Source organism: Symphalangus syndactylus, chromosome 10, assembly GCF_028878055.3.
Source record: "Symphalangus syndactylus isolate Jambi chromosome 10, NHGRI_mSymSyn1-v2.1_pri, whole genome shotgun sequence".
Taxonomy (NCBI): Eukaryota; Metazoa; Chordata; class Mammalia; order Primates; family Hylobatidae; genus Symphalangus; species Symphalangus syndactylus.
This window is the reverse complement of record NC_072432.2, coordinates 91,801,766-91,822,711: the sequence shown is the minus strand read 5'-3', so window position 1 is coordinate 91,822,711 and position 20,946 is coordinate 91,801,766. Positions and strand designations below refer to the sequence as shown.

At 53.8% G+C, this 20,946-nt stretch overlaps 1 protein-coding gene and 2 long non-coding RNA genes across 5 annotated transcripts in view; 2 read left to right on the top strand and 1 right to left on the bottom strand.

The window, feature by feature from the left end:
* Positions 1-20,946, bottom strand: part of COL2A1 (collagen type II alpha 1 chain) — a 31,356-nt gene that overhangs the window by 9,343 nt on the left and 1,067 nt on the right. Inside the window, exons 2-33 of one of the 3 annotated variants that reach the window (XM_055295096.2) lie at positions 17,449-17,655; positions 15,944-15,960; positions 15,698-15,730; positions 15,561-15,593; positions 15,400-15,453; positions 15,135-15,236; positions 14,077-14,154; positions 13,405-13,449; positions 13,240-13,293; positions 12,784-12,837; positions 11,952-12,005; positions 11,522-11,575; positions 11,337-11,390; positions 10,986-11,030; positions 10,402-10,455; positions 6,975-7,019; positions 6,442-6,495; positions 4,827-4,925; positions 4,509-4,553; positions 4,318-4,416; positions 4,083-4,136; positions 3,586-3,693; positions 3,163-3,216; positions 2,979-3,077; positions 2,774-2,827; positions 2,237-2,335; positions 1,787-1,840; positions 1,328-1,381; positions 921-974; positions 624-677; positions 339-383; positions 94-192 (exon numbers count right to left, since the gene is read on the bottom strand). In XM_055295096.2, coding sequence (XP_055151071.2) covers positions 94-192; positions 339-383; positions 624-677; positions 921-974; positions 1,328-1,381; positions 1,787-1,840; positions 2,237-2,335; positions 2,774-2,827; positions 2,979-3,077; positions 3,163-3,216; positions 3,586-3,693; positions 4,083-4,136; positions 4,318-4,416; positions 4,509-4,553; positions 4,827-4,925; positions 6,442-6,495; positions 6,975-7,019; positions 10,402-10,455; positions 10,986-11,030; positions 11,337-11,390; positions 11,522-11,575; positions 11,952-12,005; positions 12,784-12,837; positions 13,240-13,293; positions 13,405-13,449; positions 14,077-14,154; positions 15,135-15,236; positions 15,400-15,453; positions 15,561-15,593; positions 15,698-15,730; positions 15,944-15,960; positions 17,449-17,655 — 2,108 coding nt within the window. Of the gene's footprint in view, positions 1-93; positions 193-338; positions 384-623; positions 678-920; positions 975-1,327; positions 1,382-1,786; positions 1,841-2,236; positions 2,336-2,773; positions 2,828-2,978; positions 3,078-3,162; positions 3,217-3,585; positions 3,694-4,082; positions 4,137-4,317; positions 4,417-4,508; positions 4,554-4,826; positions 4,926-6,441; positions 6,496-6,974; positions 7,020-10,401; positions 10,456-10,985; positions 11,031-11,336; positions 11,391-11,521; positions 11,576-11,951; positions 12,006-12,783; positions 12,838-13,239; positions 13,294-13,404; positions 13,450-14,076; positions 14,155-15,134; positions 15,237-15,399; positions 15,454-15,560; positions 15,594-15,697; positions 15,731-15,943; positions 15,964-17,448; positions 17,656-20,946 lie in introns of all 3 variants that reach the window. The other 2 variants (XM_063611261.1, XM_055295097.2) reach the window with 2 other exon arrangements.
* Positions 6,403-7,845, top strand: LOC134731653 (uncharacterized). The gene is made up of 3 exons (XR_010114110.1): positions 6,403-6,524; positions 6,860-7,152; positions 7,242-7,845. It is a non-coding gene; the product is annotated as an uncharacterized lncRNA (long non-coding RNA).
* LOC129491163 (uncharacterized) lies at positions 7,918-12,442 on the top strand. Its single transcript, XR_008660465.2, has 3 exons — positions 7,918-10,483; positions 10,877-11,050; positions 12,272-12,442. It is a non-coding gene; the product is annotated as an uncharacterized lncRNA (long non-coding RNA).

Here is a 20,946-nt window from a genome sequence, read left to right as displayed (position 1 = left end):
TTCTTCATTCCTCCTGAGCCCGCTCCCCTTCTCCCTGCTCAGTGGGACTCCCAGGCTGCCAAGAAGACCCCTACAGGATGCAGCCTCACTTACTTTGGGACCATCAGTGCCAGGAGTGCCGGGGAGGCCACGGGGACCCTGGAGGCCCTGGGCACCGGGAGAGCCACGTTCACCTGGGAAACCTCGTTCACCCTGCAGCAGAGACACCAAGAAGTGATCAACCAACAGCAGTGGGGGAGAAGGTCCAGGGAGAAGCAGGGAGGTGAGGAAAGGAGCAGGAGCCCAGGACCCAGGGCAGGCCCAAGGAGGCCGCCCGCAGTGGCCAACGGGACACTCACCCTGGGACCCACGAGGCCAGGGGCTCCAGCTTCACCGGGAACACCCTGGAGAACAAAGAAAGATGTGTGAGAGTGAAGGCTTCATGTCACAGACCCCTGAACAATCCTCCACAGCGGGGCTGAATATCACTCCTCCCATGGGGGATTGTGTCATCTGTGGAGGCTGGGACATGGGTCCAGGACATTCCCAGGCCTCACAGGGATCCTCACGCCGTCTTGCCCTTGCCTCCTGGGCATCAGAAAAGACCTTCCCATCTAAACAGGTCCAAAGAGCCCCATACTCACCTGGTCACCTGGTTTTCCACCTTCACCTGGGGGACCAGGAGGGCCAGGAAGTCCCTAGAAGCCGAAGTGACAAGTGTTAGCAAAGGAGTGAGTTTGCTGCCCTGGCCTCCAGGGAGGCACAGTATAGGGCAGACCCAAAGGAAGGAGGCAGCAGCAGTGACAGCCAGGGGTGCAGGGAAGGCTCGATGCCTGGCACCCTGCGAGAGGTGTGGGCCTCCACCGGTAGTGCCTGCTGCTGCCCCAGGGAGGCCTGGGCATGGCAAAGGACTGGACAGAGCGCCCGGTCCAGCCACCTACCTGGAACCCAGATGGCCCAGGAGCACCCTGCTCGCCTCGTTCACCAGCAGGTCCCTGCAGTGGGAAAGAAAAGGTGAGCTAAGCCAGTGTTCCAGAGACCCTGAGAGCCACAGCTAGTAGGGCCCAGGGGAGGTCAGCAGGGTGGGCAGGACAGGCGTCTTCCTGCACTGCTCAGACAGTGCGTGCATGCCTCCCTGCTGCATTCCCATCAGCCACCCACACTCCTCTCCGCCAATGTGGGTCCACACAGCCTCCTGGGACACCCTGCCTCAGCTCAGAGTGAGTCTGGTGTACCAGCTCAGCTCACATTCACGTCTGTCAGCTCCATTAATGGATGGGCTCTCCCACCCCCACCCCTCCCAGCCCCTGCCCCCAGGGCCACCTGGGGAGGCTGGGCAGGTACTTACAGCAGGGCCAGGGGGTCCTGCAGCACCTGTCTCACCATCTTTGCCAGGAAGACCCTAGACGGAAGAGAAAAAGAAAATGCAATGACACGCTTTTCTTCCTGCTTGCAGTCCCCCTAGGATTGGGCAAAGGTACTTCTGGCTCAGAGTTTCCAGACCTCCACAGTACCCCAGCTGAACTCCATTTCCACACCTTCACCTCCCTTCCTTCTCAGGCCCCGTCTTTTCTTAGCTGTTTTCAGCATGGAAGCCTTCCCCAGCTCCCTGGCCTGCTGACCAATGGCAAACAGAAGTCTCCCTGTGTAGCCACCCAAAGGGCCCAGCCAGCACGGGGCTCAGCCACAGAGATCAACACTCAATACTGAGGGGTCCCGGGACCATGCCATGGGGAGGCCATTCCCCTGTCCTCCCTGCAGATGCCCTGCCAACACCAAGCCATGGGCAGCGGGGAAGGATACTTACCCTCAGACCAGGAGCACCAGGCAGTCCCTTCTCACCAGCTTTGCCAGGCTCGCCCTGGAGGAAAGAGAGGGCAGGGCCATGAGGCGGATGGTTTGGGAGGGAGTTGGGGGCAGACCGGGCTGCAGGGACTGAGGCTTGGGGCCACATCCTGATGGACGGCCAAGATAAAGCAAAGTACCAGCACTTCTCTTCTGTTCAGGGGCCATAATGGCAACCAGCCTGCTGGGCACTGCCACATGGAACAATTATGGCCGCAATGCCCCGAGGCTCTGTGGGGCCATAGATTTTCCCCAAATCACATGCAGACCCCCCACTGCCACCCATGGCACAGGAGCCCCACTCATCACTGTCCCTGGCTAAACTCTACTCAGGACCCAGCCCTTTCCCCAAGAGGGCAGGGAGGTAGGTAGCACCACATGGAAGGAAATAGGAGAGCAAATTATTACTTACACTGGCACCTTTGGGGCCAGGGAAACCCATGACACCAGGCTGCCCACGAGCCCCCTGAGGACCTGGAGGTCCAGGACGACCATCTTCACCAGGGGCTCCCTGAAAGAGAGAACACCATTCTCAGAACATAGACACTCTGACCACATCCACCCATCCAACATCCACTAAGGGCCTACATGGCAGGCCCAGGACTAGGCACCAGCCACACATGCTCAGCATCTAGGATTGACCACATCACACCCATGGGCCCATCTACAACAAGACACCACTGAGCTTAGAAAGCTGCCCCAGAAAGTGCACACACGATGCCATCAGTCCCCCAAGGATAAGCCCCGAATGCATACTGGGGTGGCATTTTCAGTGCTCATAGCTACTGCACAGGTTACATCTGGCCCCAGTGCCTACCATCTACCCCCATCACGATTCTCAAAATTCACAGTACTCCAGGCCTCCCCAACCCAAACTCCATCTCTCTTTTCCCTTGCTTCCCCAGGGAGATCCCCCCACCTCCTAGCAGCCCTCAGAGGATAGACTTACAGAAGGGCCAACTTTGCCTTGAGGACCAGCATCACCAGGGCGGCCAGTGAGACCCTTTGTTCAGGAGAGAGAAGAGGGTGGGGTCAGGAGCCAGCCCCAGGACCTCCCAATCCTGGCAGTGCAGGGCTGGAGGGAGCCAGCCAGGAAGGGCCCGAGGGTCTGCCCAGAGTCTGAAGCCAAGGGAAACAGCAGCTCTGCTACTTACCCGGGCTCCAGGAAGGCCAGGTTCTCCAGGACGGCCAGGGTCACCGTTGGCTCCCTTGGGGCCAGCAAGACCACTGGGCCCTCGCTCTCCAGGGGCTCCCTACAAGGGTGCACAGGGAGTCAGTGGGATACCACGTGACCTCAGCGATGCAGGGAGGGACCCCAGCCCCTCTTCTCCCACTCACCTTGGGACCTGCCAGACCATCTTGACCTGGGAAACCACGGTTGCCGGGAGCACCCTAAGGAGCCACAGGGAGGAGAGGCAGTGAGTGGGAACGGCCCCAACCCAGCCAAGCTCCAGCGGGTCCATCCCACTAACCCACCAACCCCAATTTCTGGGGAGCAGTAGCTGTGGCCTGCAGGATTCTCAGAGGTTAACTTCTGGAGCCTGTCCCCCTTCCTGGGAAGGAACTCAGACTATTTCACGTCAGTCTGGCGGTTGGCAGCACAACTCAGGATCAGACTGCCTCCCCCCGTGGTGTGGATGGAGAAAGAGGAGGATGACATGCGGAAAAGTCATGGGACTTGACCAGAACACAGACCACAAGGACTCCACTTCCGTCTCGAGGTCACAGCCCCCGTGGGATGGAGCCTCCTCATTCACTTACTCTTTCTCCAGGGGGACCGATGGGCCCAACGCCACCGGGCTCTCCACGGGCGCCTCTCTTGCCTTCTTCACCAGCGGGTCCAGGGGCTCCCTGGGGGCCAGCGGGGCCCTGAGGACCAGCAAGAAAGAGAAAGAGTGAGCCTTCACCTGGCCCTGGAGCAAGCCTCGATTCAGAGTATGGAGGAAGTGGCCTGGGCAACTGTTTCAGGGCCGGGGGGGGGCTTGAGGACGAGAGGCCATAAAGGACGAGCCGTGGCAGGGCAGAGGGAAGGGAGAGGGTCTAAAGATCCAACTGTTCACACTGGCCAAACCAAGGATGGGAGTTGAAGCTGTATCTGGGCCTTCTCAGCCCTGTTAAGTCTCCTCCAGGCATAACCTGAAAGGACCCAGATTGGGGGATAGAGCCCCGGAGGAGGTAGGCAGTGGGGCGGTGGGGCTGAGGCCTGTGCCCCATAGAACAGCAGCAGAGAAGACAAGGGCTTGGGGGCAGATACTCACAGGTTCTCCCTTGGGGCCTTGTTCACCTTTGAAGCCAGCAATACCAGGTTCACCCTTGAAAAGAGAGGCAGGTCCTCACACCAGATTCTCTCCAGGGAGCCTGCCCCACCCCTGTTCAAGATGCCCTCGGATGGAGGCTGCTGTGAGGCCAGGGCAGGAGAGTGTGGGAAAGAGGGGTGATGGGGTTTGACTCCAGAGATGTCAGTGGAACTTGGGGGTCACTTTGGGCTCTTACCGTCTGACCTTTCGGGCCCAGAGGACCAGTTGCACCTTGAGGGCCAGGAGGGCCCCGTGGCCCAGGGAAGCCAGGAGCACCAGCAATGCCAGGAGCACCCTGTGGGCATGAGCAGAAGGGAGGGGTGTCAGGAGAGGGGAGAGGCAGGACCGGGCTCTCTTGGGGTAGCAAAGTCCAGCGGCAACACTCACAGCAGATCCTTTGGCTCCAGGAATTCCATCTGTTCCAGGGTTACCCTGAAAAAGGAGACATTGTCAAATAAGCAGCAAAGAATGAACCCCAACCACCTCCAGCCCTCCAGGGTCCAGATCCAGGGACCTGGCATAGGTGCTGTCCATTTCAGGGACATTCCCACTGTGTGTTTCAAGGGGAAGATGGGATAGAAGGGGACACATCTAGAGATGGGGACAGGCATTGGGCCAGAATGAAGGTTTGGTGAGTGGAGCCCACAACTGTCAGAGCAAAGTACAGAGTCAAGACCCCCCAGGCCAAAGAGAAGCTGCACTTACAGAGGCACCAGCAGGCCCAGGGGACCCAGGAGTACCAGGTTCACCACGAGGACCTTGAGCACCTTCAGGACCACGGGCACCAGTGGGGCCGGCTTCACCCTGGGAAGAGACAGGGAGGATGAAATGAAGAAGAAGAGAGGGGACACAGACCTCTAGCAGGTGGGCAATAGCTCAGGGCCAGCTGCGAGCACAGTACTGAATTATGCACACGCACCCAACCCTGCACATGAACATGTGCATTCACACACAGGTCACGCTGCCGTTTTTGTCCCTGCCTGACCGAGCTGATGACTTGATGACTTCCCACGCCTGCCTCCTCTACTGCTCACCTCGTCTCTACACAGTGAGCCTCCACACGCCACGGCACAGCTACATACTACAGCAATGGGCAACCTGCTGTTCCATCGACACCATCAGAAAATCGTGGGCTGGGGACCTGCCATCTGGCACCGTGGGATGATGGACGGACACCGCTCTCTCCCCCACCTCCTGTTTTTCTATTTTATTGAGGAACTGAGGTCCCTTCTAAGTCTCTGAACATCCCGGCTCAGAGCACCACCTCACTCCCATCTGGCTGACGGGTGAACAGTGACACCCCTGGCTCTGGCCCCAGTCTGTTCTCAGTAAGCCAGAAAGCCAAGGCAAAAGCACATGGGGACTCTGCCCTCCCTGCTCTCAATGCAGCCCAATTCCCCTTGGGGGGGCCTCTAGCAAGCCCCCTCCCCACAGAATGGCTTGTGCTTTTACTTTCATTTTTTCCTGAAAATTACAACCCACTCTAGATGGCAGAGTCCCTGGGGAGGGCTGCCGACCTGGAGAGAGGGCAGAGCCTCCTCAGGTTTCTTCTCAGAACATTCCTGCTTCACTTTGGTAATTATTATTTTCCAAAGGTCAGCCCCCCTCACCTTCCGCTATCCCTCTTCACAATGGGTCTCCTTCACCCGGCTCCAGGACCTCAGACACTGTCTGGTTGCCATGGAAACCCCGAGGAGGGGAAAAGCAACCTGATGCCAGTGACACATGGAGGCTCCTTATTCATTCCCAGGGACGTTCACACTGGAATCCCTCCTGGGCTGCGAGGCCTGTCCCTGAACTGGCTGGCCTCCCACCGGCCTCTAGTAATCCTCCAGAGAACTCCATTAAACATGGCTTGGAAGAGCCAGGCACCCCAAATGAAGCAGAAACCCAGAGGGGAGCGGGGCCTCCCTGCCTGTGCCCTCTTCCCTGCCCAGTTCCCTCCAGTGCCCGTCAGGGCCCCGAGCTTGCTCAGCTGTTGGGTCTTCCCTAGGTTTGCTTCCCTGTGCTGCCACTCCTGGCCTTCTGCCCCTGCCAGGCCTCTGGTATGTCCCTGTCTTCTTCTCTGTCCAGCTTTCCCCACTCCAAAGTTGTAACTGGATCTCCCACATTTTATCTTCTGTCTTACTTTCCCTCCAGGTGAGGCTGTGAGTGTCTGGCTTTTTGCCCTGCCTGGATGGAGGGGCCAGTGGGTGGGGTGGTGAGGAGCTACTTCTTAGAAGGGAGCAGGTGGTTGTTGAGGGAGCAATGAGCAAGGGTTACGGGGAAAGGGCAGCTTCTCGGCACCCAGAAATTCCTGACGGGACAACAGGGCGCCTACCTTGGCTCCAGGAGCACCAGGGAAGCCAGGACCACCAGCAGGACCTACGGGACCCTGGAGAGAGCAGGCGGATGAGAAGAGAGGTGAATGCCAGTTCTGGCCTCCAAAGCGAGCCACCCGCACACCTCACACTCCTCCCCTCCTCTGTACTGATTTCACTCCATATCCATCGTGGCTAAAAGGCCTTTGATGAAAATTGTCCCCATTGCCAGCGTCCCCAGGAAACTTTGCCCGGCTTCAGAAGGCAAAGCAAGTTTCTGACTACATCTGCGGTGAGAAGCAGAAACTCCTTTGACCTCCCTCCTCTAAAAAGACTGCTGCAAGGATGGCTGAGGAAAATGAGCCCGTGCTTCAAAACTTGTTATGGACATGCTCAATTGATATTTACAAACTTCTTCTCTTTCTTCCCCCTTTCCAGTAGACATCGGAGTGCTGCTGTGGTTGCACCCAATAAACCCTGCAGACTGCCTTGGGCTGCTTAACAGGACTTAAAGCACAGCAACAATGACCTGCTGAGGATGAAATGAACTTACCGGAGGCCCTGCGGGGCCTGGCTGACCATCGTTGCCTCGGGCACCCTGTGAGCAAGAAGGAAGTGACCATGAGAGGTGCCCACAGGCCCTGTCCATCCCTGCTCCCGGCCCACCCTTACAGAAAACGAAGGAGACACTGTGTCTTGGGTGTCCCAGGGCAGAGCACGAGGATGGCGAGGTGTGGGCTGCAGCTTTGGTGTCTGTGTGAGTGGGTGGCCAGAGGGCAGTAGTGGGCTTCTTCTAATCTTTTTTGTTGTTGTTTTTGAGACAGAGTCTGGCTCTGTCGCCAGGCTGGAGTGCAGTGGTGCGGTCTTGGCTCACTACAACCTCCACCTCTCAAGTTCAAGCGGTTCTTCTACCTCAGCCTCCTGAGTAACTGGGATTACAGGCATGTGTCACCACACCTGGCTAATTTTTTTATGGTTATTTTTAGTAGAGATTGGTTTTTGCTGTGTTGGCCAGGCTGGTCTGGAACTCCTGACCTCAGGTGATCCACCCGCCTCAGGCTCCCAAGGTGCTGGGATTACAGGCGTGAGCCACCGCACCTGGCCCCTAATCTTAAATAAAGCTTAAATCATTTCCTCTTTTCTTCAACTTCAGTTCAGACCCCAAATATCCGTAACTTCAAGGCCAAGTGATCATTTAAAGACTGAGAGGGCCGGGCGGGGTGGCTCAAGCCTGTAATCCCAGCACTTTGGGAGGCTGAGGCGGGGGGATCACGAGGTCAGGAGATCGAGACCATCCTTGCTAACACGGTGAAACCCCGTCTCTACTAAAAATACAAAAAATTAGCCGGACGTGTTGGCGGGCGCCTGTAGTCCCAGCTACTCGGGAGGCTGGGGCAGGAGAATGGTGTGAACCCAGGAGGCGGAGCTTGCAGTGAGCTGAGATCGCGCCATTGCACTCCGGCCTGGGGGACAGAGCATGACTCCGTCTCAAAAAAAAAAAAAAAGACTGAGAGAATTGAGTGCAAGGAAATGAAACAGCGAGGCAACCACGTGGACTCAGTGCTTCCTGCCTGCTCAGGGGGAAGCGCTTTCAAGGCTTGGTTAACCTCTCTGGTTAAGGCTTGGTTAAGGCCTCCTCTTGGTTGACTCCAGGTTGCCTCTTCCTCTGGCCCATCCCCAGACAGCCTGTTCTTACAGAAAACAAAGATGCCCACAGGATGTCTCCCACTGGCTCCCTGATGGGGCAGGGCACCAGCCACAGCTCACACACTACATCTGAGCTCAAGCCCTAAGGGGCTTTGGCTTACAAAGCAAGGCAAGGTTGCCAGCTCCTTCTCTAAGACTGGACTTGGAGGGGGAGGGTTTTTTCTGCCAAGTTTGTGGTGGCACCCCTCAAATGCTCTCTCAAGGTTCCTTAGGGCCCAGGGAACTCTTTACCCAAACTCTGAGGGCCACAGTCTGGGTGGAGCTGGGCCTAGGGGCTGACTGAGCAGGTCAGGGGGGTACCTTTCCCTGCTGAGTCCTGCCTGCCAGTCTCTGCCTCTCCTTAGAAGCTAGAGAAGGATGCTTTAGGGGGAGCTCGTGTTTTAAATACAACTCAACTCTTCTTCCTGGCTGGGGTCCATTTCTCTTAACGGAGACTCTCCAGATTGGCATTTAAGAGGAAAGCGAGAAAGACTTAGAAAAAATGTCAGCAGGAACATAAAGCTTCAGGATTGGCCGCAGCCCCTCTGGGCTAGCCTTGCTGCTTCCGGAAGCTGTTCCTTGGGAAGCCCTGGAGCACCCTCTCCCCAGGGGTTAGCCAGCAGGGAGGCCCAGGCTGGGCCTGAGTGAAAGGGAGCTGCCATGCTGCTCTGAGAGGCCAGAACTAGGCTGGCATCTGCCACCTCTCCCTGCAGCAAGTCTGGAGAGAGGACACAGTCAGGCCCAAGGGAGGGCACATGACCACAGCAGGCAGACGCCAACCCAGCCCAGTCTCCAGGCCAGCCTTGACACTAGATCAGCACTTGGATCTCCGGGAGCCTGCCCCGTGTCTGGGGCCTGCACACCCCGGACACTGCACAGCCCACTTCTGGAAGTCAAGGCTGAGAAGGCTGCTGGGAGACCACAGAGCAGAGGCCTCGCAGAGCAGACTCCAGAGAAGAGTCTGATGGGAGGGGAGAGGGAGGGGGAGCAAAGAAGGGTTCAAAGGCAACGTTGTCAATCTTCTAAGCCAAATCCTACACATGCTACCAGCCTAACTACCGTGGGGACAGGAACCAACAAACAGAACCAAGAAGCAGGGCGGCTGTGCCCAGGAAGGAGGGAACAAGGACAGGAGATGGAGCTTGTCTTTAGCCCATGCAGACTAGGGCCACTGCAGCTCTGAGCCTCGCTAAAAGGCCACAAGCCAGCCTCCTGCTAATCTGTAGAAACGGCAGTGTTTCTTGGCAGCCCCAGTGCTCTCTAATCCCCTCACACAAAGTGACCCTGGGGCAAGGCACTTTAGCAGCTCTGGCTGACAAAGGGGGGTCGAGGCTTCTGCTTATTTCACTGATCTGCCATTGAGGGAAACTTCTGCCAAACAGACACATTAGCTGGAAAGCAGCACAACGGAGTGAAGCTGCTTTATTTTGGCCAGCCCTGCAAGGACCTGTGAGGAGGGGCCTCAGAGCTTGGGTGGTAGGGGTATGAAATCAGCAGAAAGCATAATCTTTCTTAAACACAGCTTTCATCGCATCACTCGCCTGACCAAGCGCCTACAAGGACTCTCTATTGCTAAGGGATCAGAGCTAAACGCCTCTGTCTGGCACCCTGCACCCTCCATCAGCTGCCAATCCCCTCACCCTTAATTTCCCACATTAACTAGAGGCCACCAGAGTCTGAGGCTGCAAGGCACCATTTATCTTAAGCTATTGCACCTTTCTGTGTCTCGGTTTTTTCATCCGTAAAATGGGGAGAAGAATAGAACCACCTCTCAGGCTGTGGAAGAAGATGAGATGAAGTAAAGCATATAGGGTATTAAACACAGGAAGTGCCTATGGAATGGTGGTCCCTGGTACTGTAGCATAACATCCCTCGCAGCAGCAGCCAGCATAGAGCCCTGTGAGTCGATGCTCAGCTGTTGCACTTTTCTAGGGCATTTAAGCAACCAGGAAGAACGGAGAGTAGCGCGGTGGTACTATAGCCAACTAAGTCTGTCTGTAAACTCCAACTGGATTGCCCAGGGAGTGGGTGGCGGCTGTTGAAGGGATTACCTGATAATCTGGACCAGTTAAGAGAATCCTGCTTTCACCCATCCACCCTCCCATTCCCATCCTTCCTCCTTCAACTGTGCAGACTCAGCCTGGGAATTTTTGATGGGCACACTGGGGGTGAATTCTTAAGGGATAACAATACTCCCTATGCCTCACAGGGTTGTTTCGAGGGTCAAGAGAAACAAACCTGTAAACTCGGAAGTGCTCGGCAAATGGTGGCATTTGGCTTTGTCAATTACTCACCGCAGCGCCAGCAGGGCCAGTCCGTCCTCTTTCACCAGGCAGGCCACGAGGACCCTGGAACACACACAAGGACAGCCTAAGCGTGAGTTGGCTTCACGGTGCTCAGGGCGACCATTGCTACCTGTGGGCCCTTTGCAGATGCCAGAGGAGAGGGAGGGAGGATGCCCCCACCCAGGAAAACAAGGACCTCCTGATGGTGCTGGCTCCTTGACTAGCCAGGACGCCTCAGATCACACCCAACAGTTTTCTCCACAGGCAGAACACACGAATGTTCCTGTTGCTACCTGTTGGGAACCTCTGTTACAAGCACACCTTGCTCCTTGCAGTAGAAGAGCTTGACAAAAGGTTGCGACTCAACAGAATTTTTTAAAATGGGAGCAGCTTGAGTGTGATAACGTGGCTATCTTAAGGAAATGTTGGTGAAATCTTGAACAAATCATCTGTCTAATACATTTTGCTTTTTGCTCACAATCAGATGAAATCTACAACACTGAATATGAACTTTGCACAAAGGGTGATCTTTGCAGCCATCTGATGGTCTGAAGAGTCTCTGATAAACCATCCTGGAGGGTGTCCATACTTACCATTGGGCCCGGAGATCCGTTCTCACCCGGGGAACCACTCTCACCCTGGAAAAATGATGCTCAAGGTCAGTGTCTGGGACCCCATTCTTGGCCCCCAGAAAACTCCTAGGGAAGACGCCAAAAGCCCTGGTCATCTCAGCTCACACTGACACAAACTTCAGTCCTGTGAGGGACAATGCCCTGAGCTCTCCAGGCCTGCTGTTGGCCCATCAGGATGTAGGGCTGGTGTTCCCAGCCAAGGCTGTTCTGAGGAGCTAGTTCCACTGAGCTCCACAGCGTCTCCCTGGCTAGGAAGAGGGGCTCCTCATTGTCTCCCTCCTCCCCATCCCATTGCACTTTCTGGCCTCTCACCTTCACACCAGGAGCACCTGCCTCTCCCTTAGCACCATCCAGGCCTGGATAACCCTAGGGAACAAGAGAAAATGTTCACTCAGACTTCTGGGAAACCCAAGTTGGAAGAAATGCACGCACCCCAAAGTGCTTTTCTGTCCCACCAGACATCTCTTCCTTCCAACCTTCTCACCCGTGATACTTACTCTGTGACCTTTGACACCAGGAAGGCCTGGGGTTCCTGGGAAACCACGAGCACCCTGCAATCCAAAGTGGAGGTGTTCAGAGCACAGAGTAAAATAACAGGGGAAAGCTGCCCTGGACTGCAGGAGAGCCTCCAGCTCCCTTGGGCCACCAGGGCATTGTCTCGAAGCCCTACACTTGGACAGCTCTTTCTGTAAAATCCAGACCACCCCTCCCCGTATCCCCCATTTTATGCAAAGTGGTATAAATAACAACTGCCCAGCCTCCCTCATGAGAGCCTGAGTGGAGATTACAAACATGGTTGTGATAAATGTAGGGGCTACTGGTGTTTCGTCTCGGAAGTGACCTCATTGAACTGGATGCACTGTGTTTAAGGCCACAGGGAGGGAGACGCTGGGAAAGATGCCTGAGCCTGGGAAAGGTGGCGTTTACCTGAGGACCAGGCGGACCCCTTTCACCAGCTTTTCCAGGTTTTCCAGCTTCACCCTGAAGGGAGAGAGAGAGATATCCCAGCTTCCTCAGAGACGCAGTAGCATAGTGGGGGCACCCCAGAGGGCTTCCCTCCTTCCAGCCCTCCATGCCTTTGCCCACCGGCTCACTCATCTCCCTCACCTCCTTCAGACTCCACGTGCCTGGATGCCTTTCAGGGGCCACGATTTATTCTTTTGGACACATGCATAGCCCATGGGTAAGCTCTTCTGTCCTCACCAGCCTCCAACTTCCCCTGAGAGGCTTTTTCTCTCCTCTCCTAGGTTCTGCTGACTGGACGTGCTCTCCCTAACCTCAAGAGACTTTTACTGTCTAATGCTATTCATAAAAATAGCCCAAGAGTGCCAACTCTTGTCTCTTCATTTCGTTTGCATCCTTTGTAGACATCCTGACTCAGGCTGTGCTTTTTCTAACTCATTTACAATTAAGATAATGCTGGGTTGTTGAACGCTGCTTTCTTTGTTTTTCCTTCTCTACGTCTTTCTGCCTTGTATTTTTTTCTCTCCCTTCTCTCATTTCTCAATTTCCCTTCCTGGGGCTAATGATGTTTTAATTATTTCTCTTCCCCTTGGATCCAAAGCAGTCCCCAGGGAACTTGCCAGCACAGTCACAGTGGCCATATAGATAGGAGATGGCATCAGGGTTTGGGACTGCCCAGTCTTGCTCCTCAAGACACTTCCACCCTGGGTGCCTCCCTGTCACTCCCCCAGCACACACCCTCTCTCGGCCCTTTCAAAGGAGGCAGCCCCTCATTTGTCTACTCGTGTGTACTCACATCATCACCAGGCTTTCCAGGGGGACCAGGAGGACCACGGGGACCCATGGGACCCTACAAACACAGGAGGAGAGTTTAAGAGCTGGTTGGAGCGGGAAGACACCTGAGCAATGGACAAAACTTTGACATTGTAGTTTTGGAAGCCAGTTCTTCTATGAAGAAGAAAGATGGGAAGGTCAGAGCAAAGGTGCAGAGATCACAGTGGGAGGCAGCAGACAGCACAGGCTGGGGTGACCCGGAAAGGGGGCTGTCAGGACAGAGTCCCTGGTGGTCCTTGCCACATTGGGCTGTCTGTCAGAGTTCCTCCACAGCTAGGAAGTGACATCTGAATTTCCTTGGGGCCACCGACCATGGGAAAGAGCTGGGCAGAGCCTTGGGAGGGACAGCAGCTGCGGTCCCAGTGATCTATCATTAGAGGCTCCCCCGGAGAAGGGACAGGGCCGTGCCGGTACTCACGGAGACGCCAGGTTCACCAGGTTCACCAGGATTGCCTTGAAATCCTTGAGGCCCCTAAAAAGTAAAATAAGGATACCAGGTCAATCCCTATAAGCTGCTAAAACATCATAGTGCTTGGGAATCATCTGCAACACCATGGAGGCGAAAAGACTTGCAGATACTTACGGGAGCACCTGCAGGGCCTGGAGGTCCTCGAGGTCCCATGGGGCCCTGCATCAGAACAGAAAATGAGGGGTTTACCCACATGCTTCCTCAGTGGCCTCCAGTGTGCCATCTTCTCCCAGCCAACAGCCCGGGCAAAAGACAAGAAGTTACTCTGTGGGCAAGGGGCCTAGAGTGGCTGCTCCCTCTCATTTCCCACTCCCCACGCAACACTCTATTTTTATTTATAGGCACCATTTGGACAGAAAAGCTGGCCTTGCTTTCTCCTGGACAGCAGCCATGTTTACTAAAGGCTGAGTTTCATTTAGCATGCGCCAAGTCAGAGCTGCGGGCTGAGATTTCCTGCTGGAAGTCTGTGGATGCTGGAGAACAGTAGCTGCTGTCTGCATTCTTCAGTTCTCATTCCAAGAGCAATAGCAACTGGCCTTCTAACAGATCAGCCTATATGCATCTCCCCATCTTCATTCTTCTTAGTCACTCCAGCGCATCATTAAAAGTGGCATCCATTGCCATTAAAAACCAAATGCTTTGGGCTAGCTGAATGGGAGGTTACATAACTACGGAGGAGAGCCACTCTAAGCAATTATCTGTAAAGCAGAGGTTGTCAGACTCTCTGGCTCTGCTAAGGGCCACCTCCTGCCATTTTGGCTGCAAAGAACTAGTGTCTTTTCTTACCATTGGTCCTTGCATTACTCCCAGCTGGGCGCCACCAGCCTTTTCATCAAATCCTCCAGCCATCTGGGCAGCAAAGTTCTGCAAAGAAACCCAACAACATCAGGAGGCTGAAAGGCACTAGGTCTTCCCTACTTGGCTAGGTAAGCTCCATCTGGATACAAAGAACTCTACTGAGATAAACTCTGATTGTTGGAGACTAACCTATCGTTGATCAGAATTACCACTGATGCCTGGAAAGTAATTTTGGGAATGGATTATTAGATGACAGCGGCAAAATCATTTCACTGGAAGGGAAAGTGCTATTTGGAGAAGTATCAGTTCCTTGCATTTCATTTTATAAAATTATTTTTATGCTCTAAAATATGACAGATATTACTTAACATATATGGAGAAACATAACCAAATCTTCTAAGGGTGTTCTTTATTCTTTAAGACTTTAAGGCCCAGCAAAAGACTAAAATCAACAGTCTTGGAATATTTCAGCAAGAGATGTAGTAGGCGTCTGTGAGCCCATTTGAGTTTAAGAATTTAAAATACAGCAAACGTCAAACTAGCAAACCTGCAAAAACTAGGCAATCATATAATTTGTTGATTGGTTTGATTCCAAAATTGACTTTAGCCACACACCTTCACTCAGTGGAGCTCTTTCATGAGAGTAAATAGTTGCTTGGAATGTACTTGGCAAGAACCAAGGAGAAATGTCTTCCAAGGACAGTGGTCACTCTTCTTCCAGGGAAATACAAGTGCCCAGTCATCCTTCCTCCTGACCCTTACACCCACCCCCCAGCATCAACCACATGGTACAGATGCCAGGAAGCCAGGTAACTGAAGACTTTCTTTATAGAATCCCAGTTAGTGAAAAAAGCCAGCCCTTAGCACCACAGTCTCATGCCTAATATGTGACTCTACTAAATTACAGGCCTGAGGGCAAAGCCCATGGACAGGCTATGTACACACTGCTGGCAGCCCTGGGAGCCAGCCAGGTAAGTGCAAGTAGCAATTTAAAAGCCACATTTCTGGAGGGACAGCCTGAAGGAATGGGAAGTAAGCATACTTACTCCTCCAAGACCAGGGGGACCAGGGGGGCCGGGAGGACCAGGGGGGCCAGGATTTCCAGGGGTCCCAGGTTCTCCATCTCTGCCACGCGGTCCAGGGGCACCCTTGGCATAAAGAAAAAAAGGCATCAATGGGAAGCAGTGTTTCTCCAAGAGCCATCTGTCCCTGGGGTGCTGTTTAAGAGGTGACCAGGCTCTTAAACACAAGGTGGGGCCTTGGGGGACCTGGGAAGTCCACCGGGGTCAAGCAGCATTGCTTTTTACTCACTTTTTCACCTTTGTCGCCACGATCCCCTCTGGGTCCTTGTTCCCCTGCAGGTCCCTGAAGGTGAAGAACATGGTGAGATGACAGCAAGGCCAGGAGCCTGCAGATCAGTAACTTGCGTGCGGTGAGGAAGGGACAGAGAAAGGGATTTCTCCCTCTCTTACCTGAGGCCCAGGAGGTCCTTTGGGTCCTACAATCTGTGAGAGAGAGCCCCACGGGACGGGGAGTCAGAGGACAGCACAAGGAAATGACCCATTTAGAGGAGCAGCTGCGATACCGGGTGAGAATAATTGGTACTTACATCCTTGATGTCTCCAGGTTCTCCTTTCTGTCCCTGAAACATGAAACATTCACAGGATTAAGCTGAGTAAGCCCACTAAGCCCCTACTCTAAAACCCTGCCAGCAGCCCCTGTGTTGAGGTGCCCTCTGAAACAGATATCTTCTGATGTCTAAAAAATCACAGGTTGGATTAACATAGCATTGCTTTTGAAGCAGGAAATATAAAGCCAAGCAAATATGAAAAAAGAAAAAGAAGAAAGCCCTTACCTTTGGTCCTGGTTGCCCTGCTAGGGAAAAAAGATAGAGAAGAAGGTAAGAATCTTGAGATGGAAAAATACCAACTCTTGTCACTCAAACACTCATTAGATCAAACAAGTAAAACGACACAACCAAGGAAGGCGGCAGCTTCCTGTGACTCCACTGAACCCCTCTGTTGGGGTGTTAGGGCCACTGGGGCCCTGGGGTTGCTGAGGCCCCATGAGGAATGGAGGTGACCCAGACTTTGTTATTCAAAAAGCAGGCAGCATGCAAAAGAAAGGAGCAAGGGCAGCACAAAAAGGCAATGAAGAGCTCAAGATCTAATCAGCCACAAGAAGGAAAGCACAGATTCAGTCTCTCTTCCCCCCCACAGGGTAGGAAGCCCTTCCCGAACCCCAAGCCCTCCCAGAGGAAGAGTTAGGTACTTAGAAAGGTCTTACATTAGAGCTGGGTCTCCTTGAAGCAAGCACAAATAAAAACACAAAAACAGCAAGGCATATGAGTTATGAAGAGCATCGGAGCATCATAGCCTGTGCCATCCCCAGTCAATAACCCCTCCCTCACGGTAGCAGCAAAATAGTAAAGGCAATCAACACTTCGCTCACATGGGCCCCTCAGAAAGGATCTGGGAATCTGCACATGAAGGAGCCAGTGTTGGTGAAGTGTTAAGGAAAGGCAACTTCTCACTTCCCTTGCCATGGCCTTCTCTACTTCAGCAGGAAAGGGACAGCAAGAACTACCCAAAAAACCTAGACAAGTGTCCCCACTCACTCTGCAGGGAGATAGGACATCTGTATGAATGCTGGGAAGGGGTCACGTGCACATATATCATCCACCAGCACTGGATCTAACTGGGAGTTTATAACCACCCACCACAGCGCAGACACATGGGGCTCTGTCTCCACCCGTCCCCATTAGAACTCCCAAAGCCTAGCCCTTCCCTCTCCTATTATTTTGCTTCTGAATTAATGGTCAACTCCAAGAGAGGTAATAGCAGAGAGGAAACTACCACCAATGTTCCATAACTCAAAGAGGGAACCTCTGCTCCTGCAGTCTCCCCACTAGCTGGCAGAGCTTTCTCCGCACTGAAGACCACATACATAGAAGTCTTCTAAGGAGAAGACAAGGTGTCAGTGGCAGAGGAGTAACTAATTCGTGGATTGGCCAGACAGAGCATTTGATCTCCATAGTGGCCCTAGTAATTTGCAGAGATGATTTCAGAGAGGTTTTTTTTTTTTGTTTTTTTTTTGGAGAATCACATCTGTCCTTCATGTGTCTTGGAAGCAAATGTTTCTGGAGATGTTGGGCAAAGAAGGACCCCTCTAGTGTCTCAGGCTCATTCACTCAGTTTCAACCTGCAAGTGAGAAGTGGCCTTTCCTTTCTACCCCAGCTACTGGGTCCCATGGATAACTAGCCCCTCTGCTTTGCAGAGATGACCAGCATCTATGGGAACGTGTTTGCGGTGCTTGCAAGTAATTTATTTATGTTGAACAGGAAATAAATAAATTACAACCACTGGCAGTGGCGAGGTCAGTTGGGCAGATGGGGCAGCACTCTCCGAAGGGGATCTCGGGGCTGAGGCAGTCTTTCACGTCTTCACAGATTATGTCGTCGCAGAGGACAGTCCCAGTGTCACAGACACAGATCCGGCAGGGCTCCGGCTTCCACACATCCTTATCATTATACCTCTGCCCATCCTGCACACAGCTGCCAGCCTCCTCTGCACCAAGGGTGGGGAGGGAGAAGCAGAGAGCCAAGGGAAGGAGGGGGTGGGGAGCCAGAGAGAAAAAGAGAGAGGTTGCAGTCAACTTGACAGAATTCAAATGCTGAAGAATGTAGGCTGGGGCCACCTGGACATATAGAACTTAAAAATTATTTTCCTAAAACATCATTGATTTTTCCATGTATTCAACAAATATTTATTATGCACCTTGCATCATGTTGTCTATTCACCAGTGAAAATCTTGACCCAGCAATGAAGGTGGGGGTTACTATACTATATTCTCTTTACCCACCTAATATGGGGGAGACCAGGTGATGGAGTGGGTGGGGGGAGTTGGAGGGTGAGCGGAAGGGAGGAGACAAGATATGCTGAGTAGGAATTCTGGGACTATAAAAAGAAAGGAGACAGAAAAATGGCGAGACCTCCCCTCCACCAGCCCAGGAGCAGAGAAGTTTTCTTTCTTCTGCCTTCCTCTGGGAATTATGGGATTGGCTAAATACAACTGACAACTCACATTCAGAGGGAATGTAGAAAATTCTACCTACAAAAATTGGAATCTATAAGCAGCGAGGCTCCAAAAATAGATATATAAGAGAGGGGGGTGAAAAGATGAGCTATTAGAATTAGGATCTTGTCTCATTCTTTGAACCATATTAGAATTAGGACCAATTTGGGGAGGGGGATAGACCATTCAAACAATACAGTTGGGGCTTGGGCAGGCTAATAAACTGCTTAGGAGGCAAGTGGGGCCAAAGCGCCCCCAGTGCTGACCTCCACCTGTAGCCCTTCCTGGAGAGGCCCTGCCTCCATCTGAAAACAGCACCCTAGTTTGGGGAGCAGGGGTCCTTGAAGACCTGGCTAGGGCTAAGATTGGCCAGTCCAGGCCTGGCCTCCTCCAAGAATGCAGAGGAAGAATAGCAGGGACTAGTCTCCTCCACCAGCGCCCTGCCGTCTGGAATTCATGCTGCAAATGAAACCTGTGCTGACAAGAGCGCTCCTTAGCAGCCAAGGGCTGTAGAGCCCGCACCACGTGCTAGGGAGCGCCCAGCGCTGTTTTTCTCATCAAAATCCCCAAGGCAATAGCAGCAGCAGGGGATGAATAATAGGAAAGAGCCACAAACCCAGAGGGCAGAGAAAGAAACGAGCCTGCCCACTGCTCTTTAAAGAGAGTGAAAATCCAAAGATAAACGTTCCCTTTTACTTTCCCACTAGAAGAAATCCGCCTAGCCTTTGGGCAAGATAATCACAGGAGGGTGAGGGATTCCAGGGAAAATACAGAAGTTGCTGGGACACACCCGCCGTTAAAATAGCTGGAGCAGTAGAATGCAGGCGGTGAGGAAGGTGTGGGAGAGGGGGCATCGGTTAATGCGCTCCAGCCCAGACTAAAGAAGAGCCCACCCTCACCCATGAGGACCCAGGGAGGAGCGGGGCAAATGCTAGGAGAGGGGCCACTCCCCGTGCGGATCAGATTTCCCGGGGAAGGGCGGCCCGGGAAGCGCGGGCGTAGGGGCGGGGCCAGGCTGCGCTGGGTGTAAGAGCCGCTGAGTGACTCTGTGGCTGCGGCTCTGGACACGGCTCGCTCACAGACACTGGGAGAGTGAAAAGTGGGATTAAATGACTGCCCCAGAAAGGAGCCAGCGCCGTAACCGGATCCCCTAGGTGTGGACGGAGGAGCCCAGCACCACCATAATTGCTGCTCCAAAACGGCTGCAGATAGCATCCCGGCGCGCCTGATCCGGTTCCACTCATTACCGCAGGGCCGTATAAGTGATTCTTTGTGGCAAGCCAATTAAAAAGCTACCTCTTTCGGGGAACTGTTTTGCTTCACCGCCGCTCTGCGCAGGGCTGGAGCCGAGAGGTGGCGGCGGGCGGGCACAGGGGGGCATTGTGGGAGAGGGGGTCGAGGAGTACGAGAGAACCCACCGGACCTCGTCTCTCATGAATGGGGCTTTTCTCGAGCGCACACAGAGCCCGATTCACAGGTCTCCGCGAGGAACCAGTTTAAATAAATACGGGCAGCGTTTCAGCCCCATCTGGAAGCCATCGCTGCCAATCTCGCAATGCAAACACGCCTCACAAAGGAGGATTGAGATCTCTCCCCTGAGCCAGGGGCACTTTCGGAGGCGAGGGCTCTGAAATGCAGATGAGGGTCAAAGACGCCGCCGCCAGTAAGTTTCTCGAACTCGTGGAAAGACGGAGAGGAGGGGTGTGGCCGAGCTCTAGGTTTCTGACATTTCTGACGTCCACGCAGGCTGCGCATTTCCCCACTTCACACCTTTGGGTCCGCTGACCCCAGGCGGGGGAAGTTATAAAAGGTGGGATGCTCCAGGGCTCAAAATCAGCCTCTCGGATGCAGAATCACACTCCCTCTGGGAGGAGGAGCGACTGGAAGGTTTGGGCCCGAGGAGCTGTGGAATCCCTCCCTCCCGGGAAAGATGCGGCGGTGAGAGACCTCTACCGCTTAAGCAAGCGACCCTAATACCGGATGGAGAATTTGAGAATTATTTTAAAGTCACCCAGCTAATTCCATTGCGCACTAAGGCAGGGGTCAGTCAAGAAGACAGCTTTGTGGGCGTGTGCTTGCAAATTTAGTACAAAAATATAGTCAGTCTGAGTCCAGGCCACGTATAGTCACGCTGTATTCCTCAAATGCCCAGGAGCGCGCCTCCAGCTTAGCGCACTACCGGGTGACCGGGCCAGAGTCCCCTGCTCCCGGCTCCTCGCAGCTGCGCCGCAGGCTCCAGCCCTGCCCCCGCTGCGCTAATGACCGGAAAGCCCGCCTGAGCCCCACGCCTTCCACGCTATCCCTGGAGACAGCCTGGTGGCAGGAGAGGAGGGCCCACAGAGCCTCGAAGGTAGGGAACTTTTATTCCCCCCGCCGAAGACTTTCCCTCTGCGATTGATTTACAATCTGTAACATACAAAGACAGGGCTGGAATCCCAGCCGTCGGAAACGTGCCCAAACACGTGGAAAAAAAAAATCCTCTCTACCTAATACACTTTCCAGGCTTCGTTTGTCCTGAATATAATCCCAGACAGTGGACCTTACCAAAGGAGGGGTAGAAAGGTGCAGTCCGAACAGCATTTGGACCCGACTACAACAGCCATCTCTAACTATACCGGTTGAAATAGTTGTAGCAATCGTAGCAATCGACCAGCCTGCTCCCCTTCCCTGACACACACATACACACACACACGCGCGCGCGCACACACACACACACACACCACGCAGCCTGGCTCGGTGAGTTCCAGAATTTAGAAAAGTAACTCATTGTAGTACCTCGGGGC